The 24304-nt window shown below is 42.1% G+C and overlaps 3 protein-coding genes across 4 annotated transcripts; 2 read left to right on the top strand and 1 right to left on the bottom strand.

The window, feature by feature from the left end:
- Positions 1 to 422: 422 nt before the first annotated feature.
- rbm22 (RNA binding motif protein 22) lies at positions 423 to 7054 on the top strand. Its single transcript, XM_030740134.1, has 11 exons — positions 423 to 519; positions 1627 to 1680; positions 1776 to 1805; positions 1913 to 2045; positions 2153 to 2253; positions 2492 to 2664; positions 3846 to 4046; positions 4568 to 4732; positions 5145 to 5233; positions 6053 to 6181; positions 6362 to 7054. The coding sequence occupies exons 1-11, from the start codon at positions 466 to 468 to the stop codon at positions 6514 to 6516; spliced, it is 1284 nt and encodes a 427-aa protein (XP_030595994.1). The 5' UTR covers positions 423 to 465; the 3' UTR covers positions 6517 to 7054.
- Positions 7055 to 7142: 88 nt separating this feature from the next.
- LOC115787393 (myozenin-2) lies at positions 7143 to 14311 on the bottom strand. 2 transcript variants are annotated; one of them, XM_030740082.1, is made up of 6 exons: positions 14220 to 14311; positions 11706 to 11799; positions 9676 to 9824; positions 9274 to 9355; positions 8434 to 8617; positions 7143 to 7649 (listed from the first exon to the last, which is right to left on the bottom strand). In XM_030740082.1, the coding sequence occupies exons 2-6, from the start codon at positions 11785 to 11787 to the stop codon at positions 7466 to 7468; spliced, it is 681 nt and encodes a 226-aa protein (XP_030595942.1). In that variant the 5' UTR covers positions 11788 to 11799; positions 14220 to 14311; the 3' UTR covers positions 7143 to 7465. The 2 variants fall into 2 exon arrangements, with proteins under 2 accessions (XP_030595942.1, XP_030595943.1); XM_030740083.1 differs by lacking the exon at positions 14220 to 14311 and having other exon boundaries at positions 11706 to 11815.
- A 1583-nt stretch (positions 14312 to 15894) lies between these two features.
- On the top strand, positions 15895 to 23948 carry LOC115787400 (soluble guanylate cyclase 88E-like). The gene is made up of 18 exons (XM_030740091.1): positions 15895 to 16014; positions 16089 to 16229; positions 16642 to 16781; positions 16958 to 17092; positions 17339 to 17462; positions 17552 to 17671; positions 17824 to 17901; positions 18128 to 18144; positions 18820 to 18927; positions 19522 to 19651; positions 19832 to 19978; positions 20742 to 20888; positions 20989 to 21145; positions 21228 to 21337; positions 22235 to 22324; positions 23109 to 23267; positions 23374 to 23511; positions 23686 to 23948. The coding sequence occupies exons 1-18, from the start codon at positions 15895 to 15897 to the stop codon at positions 23812 to 23814; spliced, it is 2190 nt and encodes a 729-aa protein (XP_030595951.1). The 3' UTR covers positions 23815 to 23948.
- The last annotated feature ends 356 nt before the right edge of the window (positions 23949 to 24304 follow it).

The raw sequence follows: 24304 nt of genomic DNA on the forward strand, positions 1-24304 counted from the left end.
AAATCACGATTTAACCAATACTAATCTAACCAAAAACCTAAAAGTGAAAACATATATTTACTTTTCCCTAGAAGTGTCGCTATTTGCTAAGTGCGGCTGGGGTCTGCAAGGTTGCCAGGTCTGTGGTTTTCCGGAAACTGGGCTACAATGTTTTATTTTTTTCCTTGCGGGTTGAGTAGCCACATTTTAAAGGAAATTACTAGTACATCAATAAATAAAAACACATATCTGAAGTAAAACAATTCATACATGATTGTGTAGTTACACACATCTTCACCAATCCCACCAAACCGAGTGTAGCTCACATGTCATCCACGCACACGTATTCCCTGTCAGCTGCTGCCTGCCTTGCTACCAGCTTTGGGTGCCGTGGGACATGTTTAGAGGCGAATATTGATTGGCTATGTAGGTGGGTTTTCTTTCACATACCTGGCAACCCTTTCCGGTTGGCCCACAGTCTGCAAAATGGCGACTTCCCTGGGCTCCAACACCTACAACAGACAGAATTGGGAAGACGCGGTACGTTTAATCGGCGCTATGCGTTATCAAGCGGTTACTATGACTGGAGCACTGTATGTTCTAGCTACATTTCATGAATTAATAAAATCGTAAATCGTGCCAGTTTTCTACTAAACTGCCGGGTTTTCTTGGTAGTTAGCCTTCCGTTAGCTAGCATTAGCTAGTTGTAAAAGCGTGGCTGCTGGCTTCTTTAGCTCGCCTTTAGCTACCGATATTGTACCTTAGTCATGAAACATACCTGTTTCCGCTGGATCCAACCCGAGCAATTGACAGATGACAGACAAAAACGTCCGAGACTGAGATCAAACTATCATTATTAATGTAACCTAAACCTGGGCTGTGTGAAAGTTAGCTGCCTACAGCTGGAAAGGCTAGCACCAGCAGGCTAGCAATGCTAAAACGATAGGCGGGTGAGAAGTTTGCTTTAAAAATGGAACCGAAAAAGCCGCACCATCCTGGGTGGCGCCGCTCTCTTGCAAACACGTACAGGGAAGATGAAACTGTAGCTTTAATAAAGTACAGGAAGCCCAAAACTGGCTGTCTAGCAGGATTGACAGCGGGCTGGTGAAAACGTCAGAAGAAATTTGGTCTGTAAAATAAGTCTGTAACAAAATTAAAGTTCTGTACATAACTGTGATAATTCTACGGTGATTGATTGTTATATAAGGATATTCACAGGTCGGTCCTTAGTTGCGCATCAAGATGAGTTACCCTATAAGGCAACAAACCAGTTTCCCTAATTGAGCTATGACACAACAGGGCATTTGTCCAATGTTAGTTTTGTTAAGACACTAGACTATAGACTTTGCAACCCTAGATTATGGAGATGACGTTTCAGCCACAAGATCTGCTTATATTTAGATGTTTGTCTGATGCTGTCTGGGAGATGGATTAGGGCAAGGTCGTTTTCAGCAGCCAGCACTTGGACTGAAACAGCATCCTTAAACAGATGGCAAAATAGGTCTCATAGCGCTCCCTGTATTCATTCACACGTGTACGTTTGCCAAGGTACCCGCAGCAGAAGGTGAAGCAGAGATGGAGGCCGAGTCGCGTTAGGTAACTTACACCAATTTATTTATTTTCCTTACTGTTCTCCTTTCTCCTCAGGATTTTCCCATTTTGTGTCAGACATGTTTAGGAGAAAATCCTTACATCCGTATGGTGAGTGAGCATCCCTGTGTCTTCATAGTGAATTCAAAATTATTTGCTTGTAGTGTTAATACCAGGCGCAAATCCATTCATGCTTTGTTTTACAGACCAAGGAAAAATATGGGAAAGAATGCAAGGTATTTTTTGTTTTATTAGTTGTTTAAATGATGTTTGTGCAGCCCAGATTGTACTTTACCTCATATTACATGGAGGTATTTGTAAATTTCATTTTTTTGCCTATCAGATTTGTGCTCGGCCCTTTACTGTGTTCCGATGGTGTCCAGGAACACGAATGCGTTTCAAGAAGACAGAAGTCTGTCAGACATGCAGCAAAATGAAAAATGTTTGTCAAACATGTCTGCTGGACCTGGAGTATGGTGAGTTTCTCGGATTAGCTCTTCTGGGTTTTGCCGGTGTGCAGCTTTTGTGAGCCCCTTTCTCGTGTGTCTCTGAGCATAAACCTCTTGTATCTCGTGTTTGACAGGTTTGCCTATCCAAGTCCGAGACACCGGACTCTCCATTAAAGATGAGGTTCCCAAGTCAGATGTGAATAAAGAGTACTACACACAGAACATGGAGAGAGAGGTATAATTGCTTTATTACCGTAAAAAAAAAAAAAATAATAATAATTTTTCCAGTTTCTTTCAATTGCAGTAACATACACTGGTTTTAATTTTTGCACAATCTTTCATTGCACCTGAAAATTCTATTTACTGGTCCAATATTTGATCCTGTGTTAAATTCTTTTTTTTTTTTTTTTTTTTTTTTTTAAAAAAGAGAGATTTTTCATCCATCCCGTCTCTTTGGACCTCTGTGTTTACAGATAGCCAATTCCGATGGCACTCGGCCAGTGGGCCAGCTTGGTAAGGCTACAAGTTCCAGTGATATGTTGCTGAAACTGGCTCGGACCACACCATATTACAAGAGGAACCGGCCACATATCTGCTCCTTCTGGGTGAAGGGAGAGTGTAAGAGAGGGGAGGAATGTCCCTATAGGTAAGTTCAAGGATGGCAGTTTTTCAGTGTCTTGGTGCTTTGAGTTCAGCATTGTAAGGTGGCGCTGATTGTTTCTAATCTTTAAATATAGACTTACATATATTATTCATCATTATGGTCTGCTTTAACTTTCATTTATGAGTGTCATCTCTCTGGTGGGGAAGGAGCCTGAGCTAGTACGTGAGGTTGAGAAATACCGGCTAGATGTAGTCGGGCTCACCTCAATGCATGACTTAGGCTCTGGAACCAGTCTCCTGAAGAGGGGCTGGACTCTGTTCCAGTCTGGAGTTTCCCTCAGTCTTGATGTCTTTTGTGGACCTGGAGAAGCCATTCGATCGCTTCCCTCGGGGTATCCTGTGGGGGGTATGGGCTGTCTGGCCTGTAGTTACCGAGCCATGCAGCCCCTGTACAACTGCAGCGAGAGTTTGGCATTTATTGCCGGCAATAAATTGGACTCATTCTTGGTGGGTGTTGGACTCCACCAGGGCCGATTCTGTTCGTAATTTTTATGGGCAGAGTTTCTAGGCGGTGCCAAGTGGCGGAAGGCTTTCGCCTTGGTGGGCTCAGAATCTCATGTCTGCTTATTGTGGATGATGGAGGTGGTGGCCTCCAGCTCACAATGGAGCTGTTCACAGCTGAGTGAAGCGGCAGGTATGAGAATTATCACCTCCAAGTCTGAGGCCATCAGCCAGAAAAGGGTGGCGTGCCCACTCCATGTCAAATATGAGTTGCTGCCCCAAGTGGAGTAGTTTAAGTATCTTGGGGTTTTGTTCGCAAGTGAGGGAAACGGGAGATTGACAAATTGGAGATGCAGCTGCAGTGATGCGAATGCTGGACCAGTCTGTTGTGGTGAATAGAGAAATGAGCGTAAAAGCAAAGCTGTTGATTTACCGGTCGATCTACATCCCTTGCACCTTCTGAGTGAGGTGGTCTGAGCACGTCCTACCAGGACGAGGCCCTGAGGCGGACCCAGGACATGTTGGAGACATAATGTCTCTCAGCTGGCCTGGAAATGCCTCAACGTTCTCCCGAATAAGCTGGAGGAGGTGGTAGGGGAGAGGGAGGTCAGGGTTTCGCTGCTTAGGCTGCTGTCCCAGCGACCCAGCCCCGGATAAGCGGAAGAAGATGGATGAATGTTATCTGTGATATTGTCATTCAGTCTGTTTGCCTTCTTCACATAGGCACGAGAAGCCCACAGATCCTGATGACCCACTTGCAGACCAGAACATAAAGGACCGTTATTATGGCATCAATGACCCAGTAGCGGACAAGCTACTAAAGCGGGCTTCAACTATGCCCCGACTGGACCCACCAGAGGACAAATCCATCACCACTCTCTACATTGGGGGGTTGGGAGATACTGTTACAGATGGAGACCTCAAGTAAGCATTTCTTCCTCATAACAACCTCTTTTACAACTTGCTGTGATAATTTATTGTTATGCCTCGATGCCAGGACAGCCATTGCTCGGGGCATTGTGTTTTTGGCTGTCTGCTCATCCATCTGTCCCATTCTTATCTTATCTCTCTTGTCACTCTTTAAATGTGGCACAAACAAAGATGAGCTGATTAGAATATTACAAAACATGTCTAATATAAAATGATTCTGGGATGATCTGCAAGAACAATTTGCTGACTGTTACTCAGGGAAATAACTCAAGAAATGAAGACATGGTGGTTATATGTCATGTTTGGTCAGATACTGAATTAGTGACACTAATTGTTCGTGCCCAAAAATTAATTCTGCAAAAGTCTTCACTGCATGTATTATTAGGCTGGACAGAGGGTTACAACCATATGGTGGTTATTCCAATTTATACTAATTTTATAAATTTGCTGTGTTGTTTGGAAACGTTTAATTTCACTATTTTGGGTCTGATGAGCTCATATCGGTGTCATTGCAGGAGTCACTTCTATCAATTTGGCGAAATCCGAACCATTACCATAGTCCAGAGGCAGCAGTGCGCATTCATCCAGTTTGCCACGCGGCAGTCGGCTGAAATGGCTGCTGAAAAGTCCTTCAACAAACTCATTATTAACGGACGAAGACTCACTGTCAAGTGGGGAAGGTAAGAATCTGATCAAAAGGTCAATGTTGTCCAGCTTTGTGAGCGTCACCAACAACACTACTGGATACTGAAACCATTAGAGTGCTCATAATGACATGGATTGTAAAGAAAACCATCCTGCAATCTGACTTTGAAACTTAACCCCCATATAGCCCCACCAAGGAGAGCCGTTTAGGTGAAGATGTGAATTTACAGTGATAATATGCCGTTTGTTTAAAAATAACAGGCTGACTAATAATGCTAGATGCAAAATATAAATACTTCTCTTATATTAGGAGTTTAATCATATTATTGCTAGGCAGGAGACTTAAAATTATCTCTCCTGGACAGTATTCTGCTGCTGACACGTTTCAGTGACGGTGAACGTGGCAATGTCATTAGTATATCTGACTTGTGCTGTGTGCCCATTTAGGTCTCAGGCAGCAAGAGGAAAGGAGGGAATCAAAGATGGTGTCAGCGAGATGGGTACCAGACTTGATCCTGTGCCTGGACTGCCTGGAGGTGAGTCTGGGAGAGTTGGAGAATGAGGGTGTGGGTGTGTGTATCTGTGTGTGTGTATCTGTGTGTGTGTGTGTGTGTGTGTGTGCGCTTCAGGGTTAGAGCTGTCTGAAAGTTTGAGAACATTTGGAGTTGGTCTTGCGCTGCTGAGGGTTTTTGATTGATTATGGGCAGCATTTCAGCTGTGCTTGATTCACAGTTGAAAATATCCCTTATTTATCTTGTATTGGGCCCTTCAGTTTATCTTCTGTCTCAAACAAGTCGTTTTAAGTTCTCTGCCTTTAAGACTTTGGATCTCAAGAGCGTGTGTGTGTGTGTGGGTGGAGGGGGTTTGAGGAGGTGGAAAATATAGAGTAAAGCTAAGCTGAATGAATGTGACTTTTGTAGTCAAAACCAAAAGTCTACCATTCATTTTTTCCTGAATGTTTCAAGGCAGTTACACTCTAGAGCACAAATAAGATTATGTGCAGCTCCACACAACCCTGGAGGAAGGTGCCACTCTTCCAGATTTTGTGTGAATGCAAGTGGAACAGACATTTCATCTGCCGCGTCTGCTTAGCTGTCTGCGTATGTGCTGTAGCTCGAGTTCAACCGTCAGTCACAGAGAGCAGAGAAGAAAGCTGGTCGACGTATGCTGTTTGATGTTTACGCCTAATTTTTAGTTGTTGTTTTTAACCATTTCTCAATAAATATGACATCTGTGAATGTAGAATTCAGGCTTGAGAGAAGCCTAAAATGGCAAAAATCAAACATTTCACTGCTCTCTGGTTATTTTCTACTTAGTTTGTGAAACTTTGCTCTTCTTTGCTTCTTTTCTTCTAGCTCTCCCCCCACCGCCAGCTCTAGATGAAGAGGCTCCTGCCAACTACTTCAACCTTGACCCCAGCTCCTCTCCTGCTGTCATGAACATTGCATTACCCCCACCTCCAGGCATCAATCCACCTCCTCCAGGTAAAATTAAGATTTTTATGTCTTGCAATCTATACTAAGCTTATTAATGTGTATTTTTATAGTACAGTTTATCAAAATAAAATTAAAAACAAGCCTTAATTCTTGGTTTAGTCTCTTACAGAGGCTTACACAGTTTTTAATAGTCGATACTTAGCATGCTCATTTCTTTCGTTCCCGTAGGTTTTGGCCCTCCAATGTTTCACCCGATGGGTCCTATGGCCCCACCTATGCCCCCTCCAATGAGCATGAGACCTCCTGGTCAAATCCACTACCCCTCTCAGGATCCTCAGCGCATGGGAGCTCATGCTGCACACGGCTCGCGTCACGGCGATTAGCCGCCAGAGGGAAATCGTGCTGTGTTAGACCTGGTCAGATGCTCTCACATCGAAAACTGGGCCCGAAGGCGACGTCTGTAAGCGAGACATCGCATAGAAACCAATTTTTTTTTTTTTTTTTTGAATGATTCACCTTCAGAGCAGTGAATGATGTGAACAAGAGCCTTCTGTGTTTGGAGAGGGGACAACCAGGATCTTACAGAACCCGAAAAGTACCCGAACAGCATCTGAACAGTGGAGCTGAACGTTTTAAGACTTTAAACTCAAGAGCACACAAGGGTTTAAAAGGCTCCTGTGGTAGGAACCATCGTGTGTATATACAAAAATGTTTTTCCTTAGGTTAAACTTGTATTTGTCACATTGTGCGTAGTGTAACGTAAAGTTGGATTCTAAGAAAACACCTGTTAATTTCAGTTGACTTTATTTTTTTTATTCTACATCATCTGAGTATCCCACAGCATAACGACTTACTTTATCGTAAGATTTTCTTTGAATGTTGTTTTCACTTGTCATTAAAACAACTCACTTTTTTTCCATCCATCATCTCTGTGCGTTATTCATCATTACTTATACAACAGCATATGGCAGCTTCTTATTAGTAGAGAAGAAGATGTAAAGCTGCAGAGTGAAAGGAAAGGAGAGGGCAGGCAGGCATTGAGACATTGATGGGATCAGATACTGCTCGAGGTGACAAACAGGAACAATAGGTAGGACTGATCAGCCTGTGGCAGCATTGTCCTGAACTTGACTGAGTGTGTAATGAACTCGAGAGTTCGACTCAGCTCATCAATCCACTCAGCAGTAGAAAACCACTTTGTATATCATGCAGGAGTATTTATTTTTTCCTCCTCCTCCCCTGCAATGTGCTATCATTAACAGGCTTCATCTTCGTAGGAGGAGGGGAGGGAGCACAGGCCAGCGTTTCAGTCTTTAGCTTGTCAGCTTGTTTTTATAGTTCATTAGATTCGGGGCAGTAATCGAGTCCCCATCCCCTGGGCGCTCTGTTGAAGTTGGGGCGACGGCACATGCGCTCCAGAGCGATGCCAGGAAGTTGCTGGGATTCCACCGCCTCAAAGCCAATCACTGGGATCACCCGTTTGCTCGCCGTAGCGCCCCCAAATGGCATTGGAGATCTGCGAAACAAAGACGAGTCCTTACTGAGCAGGCTAAATGCTCTGTGATAGAACACGATGACCTAGAAGTCTTAGCTTACACTCCTTCCCATAAAGTGGATATCTTTCACATGATACATGATATGACTTTGGGCATCCCTGCTTTCAACAGAAGACTCTTAACAGTTAAAAAATAACCAACAGGCACTGAGGAGAAACTGGGTGTGTGGTGAACATGACCTCCTTTGCTCACACTGCTGCTCTGACCATTAGTTGAGTTCAGATTTAATTAAGGCCTCATAATTTCATAATCATAAGCGTGTAAAGAGATCCTTCCACGTGAGCTCTAGTTTCAGACTGGCTGCCATAATGTGTTTAACTGACAGCTTTAAGTGAGTAAAGTCAGTTTGTCTTTCATATATTCCCTATTCGTCCATCTGCCCAAGCGTAACCTTTGTCCTGCCTCGCTTGTGTGATGCAATTCCTTGTGTGCCATGAGAAACGTGATTCCCTTTCGTGTGCAGTTTGTCTTGTGGGGCCATTAAAAGCTTGCAGCCGCTCAGTAGATCATTTTTCAAGAGCCAGTGTTCAAAATAGCCATCACAGAACGTCACCCCAAGGAAGTGCAAGCCAGAGACTGGATTAATTTTCAAACCATGGAAACATGGAGCGGAGCCGAGGGAAGATTTGATAGTGATGGATAAGGTAGTGAGGTCATCTGCGGGTCTATTTGTAGAAAGGCGGGCTTCCAACGGAACAAGATTCACTGCCTGATGATTTATTTGGTGTGGAAAGGCAGATTTACCTGTTGAAGCACCTGTAGTTGGCAGGTTGTCGTCTTTGTGGGGGCTGAGGCAGCTGGGTGTTGAGGGTGTTCAGGAGCTCCTCGTCGTTTCCCAAAGCTTCCCTCCACGGGGAGCAGTAGGATTTGGGGATTACTGTTGTGTTGAACTTCTCACGAGGAATTTCCTTCAGAGGGCCAGAATATCCTGACATGAACAAAAATTTAATAACAGTGGATAAAAATAGCATACCGCTTTGGGCAAAGTGAAAAGTGCGACTTCAGTTTTGAGTGTGTTCTAAATTCTATGTAGATCGGCTCAACTGCAAACTCAGAACCCACTAGATAAAATTAAAAAAAAGCTCTTCCTATCAAAGCACACGCAGATCTAATATAAATATGTTTGATATCACCCCTGTCAATAGGAAATAGGAACTACAGTAATTAGATCTCAGTGTGAATCCCTGATAATAAACAGTGCTTATCTCGCTGTCAGTCAGAGTGTAAGCGGTGCCTTCTGTCAGGCCAAATACACAACAACACCCAGCAAAGATGCTCACACTTAATTGCTTTCTACAAACTGCCAACTCTCCTGGCACAAATAACGATAAAACAAATCCATGTGCTCAATGCATTTCCAAAACAAAGGTGAGCACTTGCAAATCAAATGCGATACAATGCCCATGCATTGCTTAAGCGTTCTCTTTATCCAGGCACTGGCATTACAAAGAGCAAGCCTTATAGCTTGTGCTTTTGCCAGTCCTTGGCCATCCTTTCTCCGTCATGTATTACCTGGAGCCAGGACATCAGGACTGCCCTTCTTTGCTACAGTCTTCTGAAGGTTCATGACCAGGCTATGCTTACCAGGGATGGAGAAAGCCTGGTTCTCTTTTCCTGCCTGCAGCTCAGGGATGATTTGCTGGGTAGGAATGGGCTCTGCATAAACCTAGGAAATACACTGGATTAATTTATTTACCCTCCAAACAAGAGGCCCCCTTGTTATGTTGATATGGCAATATTTCATCATAATGTGAGAAACCACATAACTCTGGGATGGATTTGTTTGTTTTAAAATGTGGTAGAATGGCCTCTTGCTATACTAGAACTAAACAGCAAATGCTAAGAAAGGTCAGACTTTTTTTTTTTTTTTTTGCTGTTTGATACATCCAGCACACCAAGCTGTTATAAGTGAACACACCTGAGAAACATTTTCTTAATTTTACATGTAGATCACTGCGTGGCGAGCTCCATCTCTCGCTTTCTTACATTGCTGGTGTCGGCAGCACTCTCCACTGTGAATCTCTCAGCCCTCCTCTGTCTCTCCTGAAACATGCGAGACCCCCGATTAGAGAGAAGATTGAGCTCCTCCATCATCACGTCTTTCGGGACGCTGATCTTCTTCCCCAGGTTCAGACCTTTGGCAGAACACAAAACTTAAATGGAGCCTGTTTTTTTTTTTGTTTTTTTAAAATAACTGATTACATGTGGCATCCTTGAGTTACAGTTCATGCTACAGAAAATTATTTGCTCCAAGAATTTGTGCAGTGTGGCAGTGTGGATCTGACCCTCTATAAACACACTGATGAGATTTAGTTGTTAGTGCTAATTTGGAAAGAGAAGGGCAGTAACAACAGGCTATTAAGGACCTTTGGCAAATCATAAAGTCTCCTCTGACCCTCTCATTTCTGTCAGCATTAAACAGCTGAGAGGGACGTACGTATAAAAGTAAAAGCATGGGAAGCCTCACTAAGTTGATATCCTCAGAGCTTTCACTCAGGGTCTCTTCTTGTGTGATATCCCAGCACTCTGGAGGGTCTGAAATAGCCTCAAGGTGATGTCAAGAGGTGTGTAATGTCTGTTGTGGTCCAAGGTTGCATGGGTAACCGGGCATATAAATAGGATCTTTGGATGAAAGACTCATGTAAGAGCAGCTCTCTTACTTGCACATGATAAATGTTCAGGGAGGTTTGGGCATGTGCCATCCTCGAGGAGCTGCCTTTGATCAGCTTGTGTAAAATTCAGTGGTGGGAGTCACATTTTGCTGAGTTTAGGAGACTTAGTTTCAAAGCCTTGCTGGCGGCCAGGACTGGAAAACAAACAGTGCAACTGGGATGGTCCCTGCTGGAATGTGCAGAGAAATTCAACAGCACATTGGCACTCCTGGGATTTGGGTATACCACAGACCACTCCAGGCAGTGGGCTAGCATGCATTGATGTTTAGCTTGGTTACATCTTATGGTCCCAGCTATGAGCTCATACTGTATGTCAGACAGAATATAAATCCACACAAGTTATTTTATCAAATATGAGGAACTGCGGTACTGCATGAAGAAGTCAGGAGTGGCAGAGAAGTATGTGAGGGTGGTGCAGGACATGTATGAGGACAGCAAGACAGTGGTGACGTGTGTGGCAGGAGTGACAGTCGGGTTCAAGGTGGGGGTGGGATTACATCAGTGATTGGCTCTGAGCTCCTTTTTGTTTGCAGTAGTGATGGACAGGCTGATAGATCAGGTCGGGCAGGAGTCTCAGTGGACTATGATGTTCATGGCGGACATTGTGATCTGTAGTGAGAGCAGGGAGAAGGTGGAAGAGACCCTGGAGAGGTGAAGGCATGCTCTGGAGAGAAGAGGAATAAAAGTCAGTGGAAGCAAGACAGAATACATGTGTGTGAATGAGAGGGAGACAGGTGTAGCAGTGAAGATGCTAGGAGCAGAGGTAGTGAAGGTGGATGAATTTAATTTTACCTGCAGTCAACCATCCAAAGCAATGAACAGTGCACAAGAGAGTTTAAGAAGAAAGTGCAGGCAGGGTGGAGTGGGGGGAGATGTGTGCAAGGGCAAGAGTGAAAGGGAAGGTAGTGAGACCTGCTGTGATGTATGGTTTAGAGATGGTGGCACTGACAAAAAGGCAGGAGATGGAGCTGGAGGTGGCAGAGTTGAAATTTTTAAGATCTTCACTGGAAGTGACCAGACCCGACAAGATTAGGAATAAGTTTGGACATGTGCAGAAGAAAGATAGTGGATGTATTTGATAAAGGATATTGAATAAAGGATTTTGAATATAGAACTGCCAGGCAGGAGGATAAGAAGACCACAGAGAAGATGAGAGAGAAGAGGAGAGGGTTGGTGTGACAGAGGAGGATGGTAGGGATAGGGTGAGATGCAGGCAGATGATCTGCTGTCAGACCACTAAAGGGACCAACCAAAAGAAGAAGAAGAGGCAGACCAATGTCAGTTCTATTTCCTGATGTTTGGAGGCAGCAAGTAACAAAACTAATACATCTAATATACACTCACCTCTACTGGCCTCCTTAGACAGAGCCTTAGCCTGCAACATCCTCTGCTGAGTCATGTGATTCATGCCTGACTGCATCATCATTCACAGCTTCCTCTATTGGACACAGAAATATTCATAATTAGTATAAGGACTAATGTATGTTGTCATTTTGTTATACAGCATAAACACAGAATATTTTAACTGCTTCTGATATAGTGACACCATAGGGATGCCACTATATCAGAACTGATGTTGATAAATGCAGCCAAAACAAAACAAAACAAAACAAAACAAAACAAAACAAAACAAAACAAAACAAAACAAAACAAAACAAAACAAAACAAAACAAAACAAAACAAAACAAAACAAAACTTTGTTTAAAATGCAAGAAAATGCAAATTTTAAAAATTGACAAAGATTGAAACCCTCTATTAAATATATCTGTCCTGTGGTCAGATGAATGAAACATTTATTTGTAGAAACTGTCCACATCCTGCTAAAGAAGAAAGGGAGTATCTGTGTTATGCAAATTTGGAGAGGCACTGTTGATGCTGAACATTACATGCAATGACAGTGTGTTTTGTAGTTGTGCCTCTTTACACCACTGGAGTGGATTTTAAAATCACACAGTCAAGATGTGATTGAAGTGAAGACTTTCAACTTTAAGTTGAGGGGTTTAAAATTTTTTTACACTGACTTTCTGGGAATTACAGCCATTTTTATGCATAGTTATCAAAGGTAATTGGACAAACTAACATAATTTTAAGTATAAGGACTGTTTTTAATTCTTGGATGAAAATCAAATTCTTGCCTGAACCCATGAACATCATCAAATGTTGTATTTCCTCCCTTAAGATGCACTGCCAGGCCTGGCAGCCATACGTGCCCATGCCACAACATTAACTCCACCATGTTTGATAGATAATGTGGTGTGCTTTGGGTCACAAACTGTATCTCTCCTCTATAAATTTCTCCTACGATCATTTTTGGTTTCATCTGTCTTCTTGTTCTTGAGTCTAACCGGTGGGTTGCACCTTGTTGTGAACCTGCTAATGAAGGTATCTCTTGATTGTCGACCTTGATGGCGATACAAACGCCTCCTTGAACGTGTTCTTCACTGTAGATGGTGTGAAGTTGTTTTTCTTAACCATGGAAATAATTCTGTCATCATGTAACTTATTTATCTTCTTTGGGTGGTCAGTACATTCATTCTTTTTAAGAATGAACCAGATTGTTGATTTGGACACTCCTAAATTTTTTACTATCTTTCTGATAGACTTATTTTGATTTTTCAGCCTAACGATGGCCTCATTCTCTTACACTGGCATCCTTTTGGGCCTCATAATAAAATTACAGCGAAAAGCTGATAAGCCACTTCAACTTCAAGCTACTTCAACACTTGAAATCAACTTCGGATCTTTTATCTGCTTCATCATGGAAAACAAATGATAGGCCTCACCTGGCCATGGAACTGTTTGCCAGTCAGCTGTCCGATTAATTTGGATCCTTTGAAAATGAGGAACTGTGAATGAAAATGGCTTTAATTCCTAAACAATTATGTAAAAAAAAAAAAAAAAGCAAACCCCTTGAATTAAAGCAGAAAGTCTGCATTTCAGTAACATCTTTATTGTTCTGCTTTTGTGCTGCACAGAGGCAAAGTTACAAAACTTGTGTCACTGTCCAAATACTTATGGACCCAAGTGTATACAACCATTCAGATTATGTCTTTTTTAGGGCAGGCTTTAATTATTTCAGCAAGACCAAACCCCATTCTGCATGTATTGTGGCATGATGGCTATAAAGTTAAAGAGCCTGGTTTCTAAACTTGCATGCCTGCAATCCAGGCCTGCCAGTCGCTGAGAGCATTAAACCCAAATTATGATAAGAGAGACCACACGCAGTTAAGCAGCTGAAATCCTATATCGATGAGAAGAGGAAAACATTTCACTTTAACCTGGCCAGTAAAGTCCTCAAACCTACAGAGTGTTATTCAAAGAAGAGGCGACAGAACATGCCTTTATTTTTTGAACAGTTTTTGTTGAAACACATGTAAAATTCAACAAAAATCTACCAGTGCCAACATTTAATATGCTCTTTGCACTAATTTCAAGCACGTACATCATTTTTAATGATTTGCAAATGACTGCGCTCTGTTTTTAATGACTTTTTACCAGGTGTCCCGACTGTTTTGGAAAAAGTTATGAGCTGCAGTTTTTTTTTTTTTTGTGTGTGTCTAGATGACTGCAATCACGTGTTTTACCCCCATGGGTCTGAACAATGCAGACAGATTACTTCTCTAAAATACTAATTTACTTGTTCAGTCATGTCTTTTATAACTAGGAAAATCAAAAGTCACGCTACAGTTAAACGCACCTTTAAATTTTATATGAGCTTTTTCTGCATCATAAAAATATATGATTTTCCCTGTTTAACAGTCATTTATGAATGCAGTGATTTCCGTACCTAACAGTGCCTTATATCACTGCTTATTTGGATCATATAAAGGTCTACACTTGCCTGATTTTAGTCCTTACCTGCTTCTCCTGCCTGCCTGTATGCCGGGTGTTTTAGCTGCTTGGGGTGGTCGTATGTTTGCTCCTTTACTGTTGCTGGGATGCTTCCACACTCCACTCTGACACTCCTCAGCACAGACGGAGCAGTCTGTATAAAACTCATCCCAAGATGCCTCCAGTGCTTACCTCACTGAGTTTATTTTAGCAAGAGGGGGTAAGAGAGTGAGGATGGATCAAGGGAGTGTTTGAGAAAGGGGTGGGTTGGGGGTATAAGCGATTTAGGGAAAGGGACAGGCACAAAGATTTACATCCTGACCTCAAGCTTCTGTGATGATAAAAATTGGATCCCGTCAGCGCGTGTGTTTGATAAGAGCAGCTGTCCTGACACTGGCGCACGGAGGCCGAGTACCCAACTGCAAACTTGGACACCAGCACACACAACGCAGCTCCACAGAAACAGCTTTCATGCTGATGAGCCGAGGTTGTGAGTTTCTAAAAGTGGGAGACCTTTCACAGCTTTCCTTATTCAAACTGCTCTGAGGTATTGTGAGTTATTCACTCGTCTAAATGACTGCAGTAAGCAGCCATGCAGTGTTTTTACTATCATGATTTCATTTATTTGCTGGTTTACCAACTGCAGAGAAACTCTGGTAATGACTTCTACATAAATTCTTTTTGTCTTGCTCTATAATGTAGGTAATGACCTTTAACTTTATATTTGGTTGCCCTTTTTGAACTCAAGTTAATTTTATCAAGCAGTTTTCCCCCCACAAATTGATTCATTGAGCTCAGCAGGAGTCTGTACGGGGGAAAAAAACAAAACATTTTCTTTATCCCTGCTGAGATTGGATATCGATTTCGCACTTGCCCTGCTCCACAATACCACTATCTCCCAGTGGGAAGCCTCCCGGCCTCTGAAAGAAAATGTGAAGTCATCCTGAGTCACAGAAAATCAGCTGCAGGCACACAATAAAAGCTGAAGAGTTGCTGCCCATTACAGGTTTATTTAAGAATGTTTGTTTAGTAGAAAAAAAAGCAATTTTGATTTAAAAAAAAAAAGCCCAAGAAGGTTTAAACACCGAAAGAAAAAAATAAATCTACTTTTGTGTGGTTCAGTCACATGTAGGGAACAAATGAAAACAACTCATGACTCAAGTCTATTCTGAGATAGATAAATGAATAAATAAATAAAAAACACACACATTTAGATTCTGGGCACTGATAATTTTAGTACGAACAAGAGGATAACAAAATGAAGGTGGAAATTTCTCATATTGGTGTCATCTGTGCACAAGAGGCTTCTTCCGCAGTATGTTTGTGTCACATTGAGAGGTGCAAAGCCAACAGGCACTGACAGCTGACACAAGAACAAAGGAGTCCCATTCAGACTTGAGAGTTTGCATAATTAAGGCACCTTTAAAACCGTTTGCCCCGCTGGCCTTCAGATGAATCCTTATTGGCAGAGCGAAGAGCCAGAGAAAGCAAAGGCAAAAGCTGCAATATAAGTACATGTCTTTTTATAGCTTCACGCTGAAAGCTAAATGCATTAATATTCAGCTTACAGCCCTGAAAAAGTCATCATTCTGAACTTTTCTTATCGCTTGCAGGTGCCTTGGGGAGGACTGTTGCAAGTCAATCAGCTGGGGAGCAGTTTTGCTAGTGTTAGTCAGTCTGAGCTTCAATCCGGTGAGAAATAATGTATGGGCTGCTGTGTGAAAGTCTTCATGACTTCATCAAGGAGTCGTACGGAGATGATGTGTGGAAGCTGGTCAGAGAGAGAGCTGATGTCAGGTTACACTCTTTTGTCACCCACCAGGTACAGTGGCATGCCTTCATACTTTATACTTATCCATATATGTGAGGTCTAAGTGAGAGTGTTTGCATTTGCAGGTTTATAGTGAGAGTGTTATTCCCCGTATTGCAAAGGCAGCCAGCGGAGTGACAGGCACACCCTACAATGAGCTGATGAATTCCTGGGGTGTCTACTTCCTGGGTTTTGTTGGGAAATATGGGTATGACAGGATCCTCAAGGTGAGAAAAGACACAGATGACAAAACTGTCACAACTGTGGATGTAGCACTGCAGATGTTGAGTGTTACAGTGGGTTCTCTTAGTGGGTGTTACATGAATTTAAACCACGTAGCTTCTCCCAAACTCAGAGGATGTGAGTGGGCTGTTTGGACTGGTTCATGCACCAGCTGTATAAATGTAATAAAGGACTAATTACACTTTCACACAAATGGAAGACTAAAAACTGGACTGTTAAATGAAAGCTATCCAGACATAAGCTGAGATAATATTATGAAATATACTGTGTTATTTTTGGCATGGGTGAAATATGACAAATATGATTTAAACAGCACTGTTTGTGTATAATTACTATACTTAGCAAAGTCACTGTGACAGAGTAAACTCGGCAGGTTCTCTGTGTCTCTGCCTCCAGGTTCTGGGCCGACACGTACGTGACTTTGTCAACGGCCTTGATAACCTTCACGAATACCTGCGCTTCAGCTACCCCAAGGTGCAGCCTCCGACCTTCTTCTGCCAGGAGGAGTCTGCAACCGGAGTGACCCTCCACTACAGGTCTGCAACAGCAGGGGTGGGGGAGGTGGTCAGGGATTGACTACAGCATTGGACTGTGGCAGAGAGGACAAAACATCAGACATAAAAGCTGAAATAGTGACAAGAGAAACGGAGGGAAAGCTGTGTGGTTAATCTCTTTAGAAAGACATTAAATTTTCCTTGTATGGCCCCTGCAGGAGTAAGCGAAAGGGCTACCTGCACTATGCTATGGGCCAGCTGAGGCAGATGGGAAAACAATTCTACGACACTGACATCCACGTGGAGGTCCTCTCTGAGCAGATGATTGGGGACTACTCCCATGTCACCATGAGGTATGCACACAGAGAAAGTGATGGAAGGTACACTTTGTTTTTATTTTATGCTATTTCATACTGTTGCTCCATTTATTTTGCAGCAACACTTTTCAGGTAAAGATATGTAACATAAAAGCATGAAATCAGGTTACCAAACCCTTTTGGTTCATTACCTCCTGCCCAAAGTTAAAATCATTTTACTTCTTTCACTATGTTTTTTAAACTAAACTTTTGAAATATGCGTTCATCTGCATCTCTACTCAGGCTGAACTTTGACAACTCAGCCTACCGGTACATCATGAAAGAGGATGAAGAGGAGCAGGAAATTTTGCCCATTACCTCTGACTTCTTCTTTGAGGTCTTCCCCTTTAACATCGTCTTCAGACAGGTAATTATTTTAAATTGCCCCCTTTATATAACCCATGGCAGTGGGAGAATGAAATGAAGACACACTCACTGATCCTTTAAATGATTTAGGACATGGTGGTGCACAATGTAGGCTCAGGCCTGGCTACAGTCTTCCCTGATCTGGATGGAAAGAAGATCAATGACGCCTTCTTGCTGGCTCGCCCCCTGGTGGAGTTCACCTGGAACATGGTCAGAAATTTCAAACTGCAACAATGCTCATGTTACTTGCCAGTTAAGTTCAGACTAGAGGCTCGTTAAACTACACTACAGTCTTTGAAATATGAGCTTTAAACAGGGTGCCGATGAGTGTTCAGAATACTGATCTAGTATTCTGTAAACAGATTATCTCCCATCCCAACAATCTGTTTGAGATCATATCCAAGGAGCCAGTGAAGAGAGAGAGGAACCTTCAAAACCGCGTCCAGAGTAAGAGTGGAAGCCATGTAAACAGTCACAGGGGTGTGTGTCTGATGGAGAGGACTTGTGGTCTAATCAAATTTACTGCAGTCAGACACAAAAGAATTTATTATATTTATTTTTATTTCATTCTTTATTGTTCTTGTACGAGGGAATAAACATTGCACCTGTGTGTGTTTCACACCTGTGTAGAGTGGCATTAAAGTTTTCGAGGTCCTGCAGTTGCAGAAATCCGAATGTTTGATGTTTTCATTCACCTTCGGTTGACTGAATTTCTTGTAACTGATCCGAGCCTGGGTGAAACACGTTTATGAGTCTTGATGATTCACCTTGTTTATCCACAGATTCTGACTACGAAAATGCCAACCGCTCTGCTGACGTAGATGTGGAGCTCATGGCTTTCCAGTCCATCATTGGAGATGATTATAAAGGTCAAGTCCTCTCTCTTATTCACAAAGACACACAGCAAGACTTGCACAAACCAAAGTAGCCTGGTTCTTCAAAATATTTATATATTTTCGGTGCCTCTTTCATGTCTATTCAACATGAAACTGGAGCCAGCAGCAAGATTTTGAAGTCCAAAAGCAGCCCAGAACAAAACCCAGTCACGCTAGCCTTTTCTTTTTTCACTTCCTAAGCCAAGCTGCTGAATCCAGCTTCACTCTGAACACACAGATATGTGGTATCTATGTTTTCATCAAACTACCATCAAGAAAATGAATAAAACTATTTCCCCAAATGTCAAATTAGACTTTTAAAAAATGCTCAGTCCATTAGGATGACGTTATTATCACAGCGTGCAGCCATTATCGCCTGCTGAAATGTACTGCTGAGTATCTACAGTTAAAATCTAACCTAAAACACCTCTCTGACTGTTTGTCTTCTCGGCATTTGATTGCCCCTCTTTCAGACGGTAACAGTGCTAATGCAATGGAGAGCTGGGGTGATGGGAGCCGCTGCCTCAAACTAAAAGGACAAATGAGATACATGCCAGAGTGGGAGTCCATCATCTTCCTGGGAACCCCTGTGTAAAATCCCCAAATACACACACGCACACACACACACACACACACACACACACACACACACACATACAAGCACGGAAAGAGAACTTTATTAAAAGGCTGCAGTTGAAAAGTAAAACATTCTAAAAAAGCAGCAAGAGCTAAAGTGAATTACGAGCGAGAAATAAAAGCCTGGGCAGTGAATCAAATCAGGGGCCCATTCTAACAGCACTTACCATGCATGAAATGAGCTGCTAATTAGCTTGTAATCAGACAGTGCAGCTCTTGTGAGCCTAATGGGAACCCATTTGCAACTGAGAGTGTTTTCCACAGAGTACATTACAAAAACATCTCCCTCCTCTTCTAAAACATTTTGTTTTGCAAGCAAAATGCCCTTATAAGCTAGTGAAATATATAATAAATATCAAATGCCACACCGCACTGCTTACATTATCGATCTTGCAGGAAACTAAAAATAATGCGTCCCATGATTATAGTCTTTAAATTCTACAATTTTATACATAACGATAATCTAATTTGACTTTATTACAACTAACTACAGTTATCGTTGTTAATTTCTGTCTCTTCCCCCGCCACTGTTGTTAACTGTGCGTGTAGGATGGAGAGCCTCAGTGCGATGTTTAAGACAGGCCTGTACATCAATGACCTGAGCATGCACGACTCGAGCAGAGACCTGGTGCTGGCGGGAACACAACAATCAGAGGAGCTAAAGAGAGCTCTCATACAGGTACTCTGTGCTAAAGTGCAGCTGCATTATATGTGAGTGATCAGCTCCCTTGTCAACCTGAATTATGCAAAGTTGTTCTGAGGCCCTTCTTTCAGCCGTGCAGCCCCAGATTACCTTCTGCAAAGCCCAGATACAAACTAAACAATCCCTTTCTCTCTTTCTTCCCATTGGGAAGTCCAGGAGCAAAAGAAGTCTAGTAAGCTGGAAGAGAGCATGAAGATGCTGGACTATGAGATGAAGAAGACTGACGACCTTCTTTACAGGATGATCCCCAAGCCAGTGGCTAAAAGGCTGCGCAAAGGAGAACCGGCTGTAAACACTTGCGAGGTTAGGCTTATAGAAAGTGTTATATACAGCTTGTACTGCTGATTTTCTACTCTGTGTACTAAGCTAAGCCGAACATTACTGTGCACAGGGTGGTACTGTCTTTCTACAGCATGCAGGGAAGAAGCCTTGAAGATAAAAAGGTCATTTACTCACAAATGTTCTGGTAAAGAATGTGGTTCCCTGTCAAAACACGTTTCTTCTTATTACACAGAAAAATGCAAGTGATTTTAGATTATCAGTGTACCTTTGATAAATTATATAATGTTGTCTTCAGTGGACTCAGCTTTCCTCATCAACATTAGGATACAGACTCTGCCCTTAAATGCTCCACTTTAATTGGCTCTAATTAACTCTAAAAGAAATTGAGATCAAAGAAAATGGTCCATCCATAATGGAGATGGGAGTACTGAGGGTAGTTGTCATAGCAGCATGATTTGCTGTGGCTGCACTAGGGAGTAAAGAATGCCCCGAGACTCGTGTGCTCTGTACTCGGTGCTTACTTTAACTCACATGCTTGTACTGAAGCACTTAAAAAACACAGTTTTTGGATTACATCTTTAATCTTGCATTTACTAAAGCATAAACTGAGATGTTAATGTTGTAAAGAGTTCCTGGGAACTTAAACAGAAGTGCATACATTTATTGAAAGCATTTTCATTCGCCTGGTAATGTATTTTGTTAAAAATGGCCCATGAATTTCTTCCTTTACTGCCGTGTATACCAATCAGCCTGCTCGTCAATGCTCTGGTCACTTTTCTCCCAGGTCTTCCCAGATGTGACCATTCTCTTCAGTGACGTGGTGGGATTTACGCGCATTTGCAGCCACATCACTCCAATGCAGGTGGTCTCCATGCTCAACACCATGTACACATTATTTGACACGCTCAGTGAGAAGCACCGCGTCTTTAAGGTTACTGTGCTTTTTTTTTTTTTTTTTTTTTCTCCCTTATTGTACGACACGTTATGTGCAAGTGTGTTTGGGTAACAATGCTTGTCCTTGTATTATCCAGGTTGAGACCATTGGAGATGCATACATGGTGGTTGCTGGAGCTCCAGAGAAGACTAAGTATCACGCCCATAACATCTGTGACATGGCCTTAGACATGGTGCGCTCCATAGATCACCTCAAAGATCCGTCTAATGGCAATAACATACAGATTCGTGTTGGTGGGTAGAAGCTGTACTGACCTGCAGGTGTGTTTATGTCAGTGTTTGACAAATTACATTTACATGCTGTTTTTGGTTGCAGGGATACACTCTGGGATGGTTGTAGCAGGTGTGGTAGGACACAAGATGCCACGTTATGGCCTGCACGGTGACACAGTTCACACAGCTTCGGCTATGGAGAGCAATGGCAAAGTGGGTAAAATGATACGTGGCAAAACTTTTGAAAGCTTAAAAATAGGAAAAATATGTAAACTTACTGATATGGAAATATTTACATTTGCCTACTTGAGATAGTGAGTTAGAATAACTTGTTGGTTTTGAGTAAGCAACTGTTAAATTTAGTAGAAGAACAATTAACAATAAAAGATAAGTCACACGAGCCTAAGCTGGTGTTTCGAAATAAGTCACCCTTACTTAATTTTAGGTTAAATTAAATTAAATAGGACACCATGAGGCAGAATAAAAGTCCAAGAATCCAAATCATGCTCATGCACAGAAAAACGGGGAGGGGGGGCAAACAAATCCAGTAAAATGCAGGCAAACACAAAAATCCAGAAACCAGTCCGAAAGGTCATACACAACGCCATATATTAAACACAAGAAAACAATGAACACTATGAAATGCCAGGAATGCTTAACTCAGGAAAACAGTGATCTGGCTCATGATTCTGACTAATGAAGGTGGGGCAAATAATCGAAAGAAACCTTAACTCACCATAGTTACACTAATTTAAATAAAATAAATAAATTCAGAAATATGATTATGAATACTTAACTTATATATTTTAGGAAGCTGAGAGTACTGAGAGAGTAGGAAACAACTGAAAATGGATCACTGGCTGGAAGTAATTAATTGCTGTAGGCATCCCAGTCATAGTGAGCCCGTTACTAACGAAATCTTAAAACAAATCCACAACAATAAACATCTATAAAAGAAAGAAAAAGAAAGAAACAACAAAACAGTACCAGACCCAGACTTGCCAGTGAGGAAATGTTCCTTGCTCAGTATTTATGGTCAGAATGTCTCTACTCAGTTACAGTTGGTGATTTTGGGAATTTTCTTGTGACCGCTGACTCTGTGTCAATCAGGAGATGCACATTCAGCTGAGCAGTGCCACCTACGAGCACCTGAAAGGAAGCCACTTCATCTTCGAAAGGAGGGGCATCATTACCATCAAGGTCAATGATCGAAACTCTCACCATAGCAACTGCATCCACTTCATTCATTGCATGTAATCAGCCGTCACAGAAAGATGTAATCAATTATCCATTGCTGTAGAACAAATAAGTATTACAGTTTAAATCAATTCCGTTGGATTTGCTTCAAGAACTCGTTTAAAGCAGCACATGGTACATGGCACACATACGAACACACAAAAAACACTGGATGAGCCGATGGAGCAAAATAAAATCATTTGGATGTTTAGAAAAGTATAAAGTGCATATCTGCATACTGTGGATGGGCCTTATGAGACCAAAAGTCTGAGGCTTTCATTTGTGTTAATGGATGCCTAACAGCAAACAGACAGGATAAACATTTATGAACCTCAGAATCATATGAAATAATAATAACTGACAATGTTTTGGCTCTAGGGAGTCAGCACACTCAGTATTCACAGCTGGTAATTGCAGCTTGCTTGTTGATTTACCGCTTTATCAGGAGGCCTGACTTTGAGGCTGTACATTTAGTGATAATGCCAGCAAAGTGACTCCCAAAGGTTTTTGAGGCACCTAATTACATGCGCCAATCTCAAGAAAGCAACAGTGGCTCATTTTTCATCAGGGAACTGAAAAGCTGGCAGCTGCCATTTTAACTTCCAAAGCAGAAATTGTGCCTCTGAATCTCTGTCTTTGAATATTAGTGCATATATTTTGCATATTTATGCAAAAAAAACCCCAAAAAACAAAACACACACACATCAAATCTTTCCTCTGCTTTTTTCTTCCCTTTGTACATTTACAGGGAAATGTTGAAATTGAAACCTACTGGCTGAAAGGAAAAAGGGACAAGGATGGTAATGCTCAGGCAGCGTGTCCTCAGTTTGAGACTCAGACCATCAGTAAAGCTATCAGCAAGGCCACCATATCGGACCCCGAGGCCACCGGGGACGAGGAGGGACCGGTAAAGGTTCAGCTGAGATACGCTTGAATGGTCTCCACTCTCATTTGCTTTATTGCCACCGTCATTATCTCTGATTCCTCGAGGCTCCTTCTGTTTCTGTGCCCAGGTTTTCCCGCTCGTAGCAGGGGAGGACGAGGATGATGTCAAGTCTGTTCACTCTCATCGTATCAAAATGGAAGTTTCAGGCCATTCTCTGGAGGAATCGGTAGAGGAGTGTGGGGTGGAGGAGATGACTGTTCATAAGGTGAGAGAAAAAATTGTGGTGCAGGGGTTTTTAAATTTCCTCACTAAACTAAAAAATTTTTTTTTTCTTTTCACATACACACAGTTGAATCACACTTGCTCTTTTGTTATTGGTTCGATAAAATGACCTCTCCCTTCTCCAGTCTCCAGTCTCACTATAAGGATGCTTTTGCAGGATGGTCTCCAGGACTCTCACCTTGAACTGGACTCACCTGGGTCAGAGGACAGAGACTCCACCGTGGAGTCCCATGACAGCTCCTGTGATTCCCGCTCCTCCAAAAGTGCCATGTGCTCGCTGTCATGAATCAAGAAGTGGTAATGTCGTCCAAGCTGATACTGTAGCTTATTCATATGTATAACTGTATCTTAAGTGCCTTGTGTACAGCTAACTAGTGTATTAAATGTTAGCCTATAAATGGCAGGTAGAAAAGGAATTTTGCTGTTTTTTTTTTTTTTTTTGCTTTTTCGATGGCATTCTTGTGTTGATGTTGATGCTCAGAATTGTGTTAAATGTTATATATAAAAATAATTCATTTAGCTCCAAAAACAGAAATCAATTTCTATTATTAGCGCTGATTTAAACAGGGCTTTTGCTTCACGAGTGAACACACAATTCTCTTTTTCAGCCACTGCAAAGCAATTGCCTCTGAAGCTCTGCAGTGTATCGACAGTGTTGTCTTTCAGCAAGACACAAGCTCAGTAATTTCCTGCACTCATTGTTTTGCTCCAAATGTGATATCTCGGTTCACTCTTTAAATGACCTATCTCCCCCCCCTTTCCTTTTCCTTTTCTGC

Source organism: Archocentrus centrarchus, chromosome 10 (genome assembly GCF_007364275.1).
Source record: "Archocentrus centrarchus isolate MPI-CPG fArcCen1 chromosome 10, fArcCen1, whole genome shotgun sequence".
NCBI classification, from domain to species: Eukaryota; Metazoa; Chordata; class Actinopteri; order Cichliformes; family Cichlidae; genus Archocentrus; species Archocentrus centrarchus.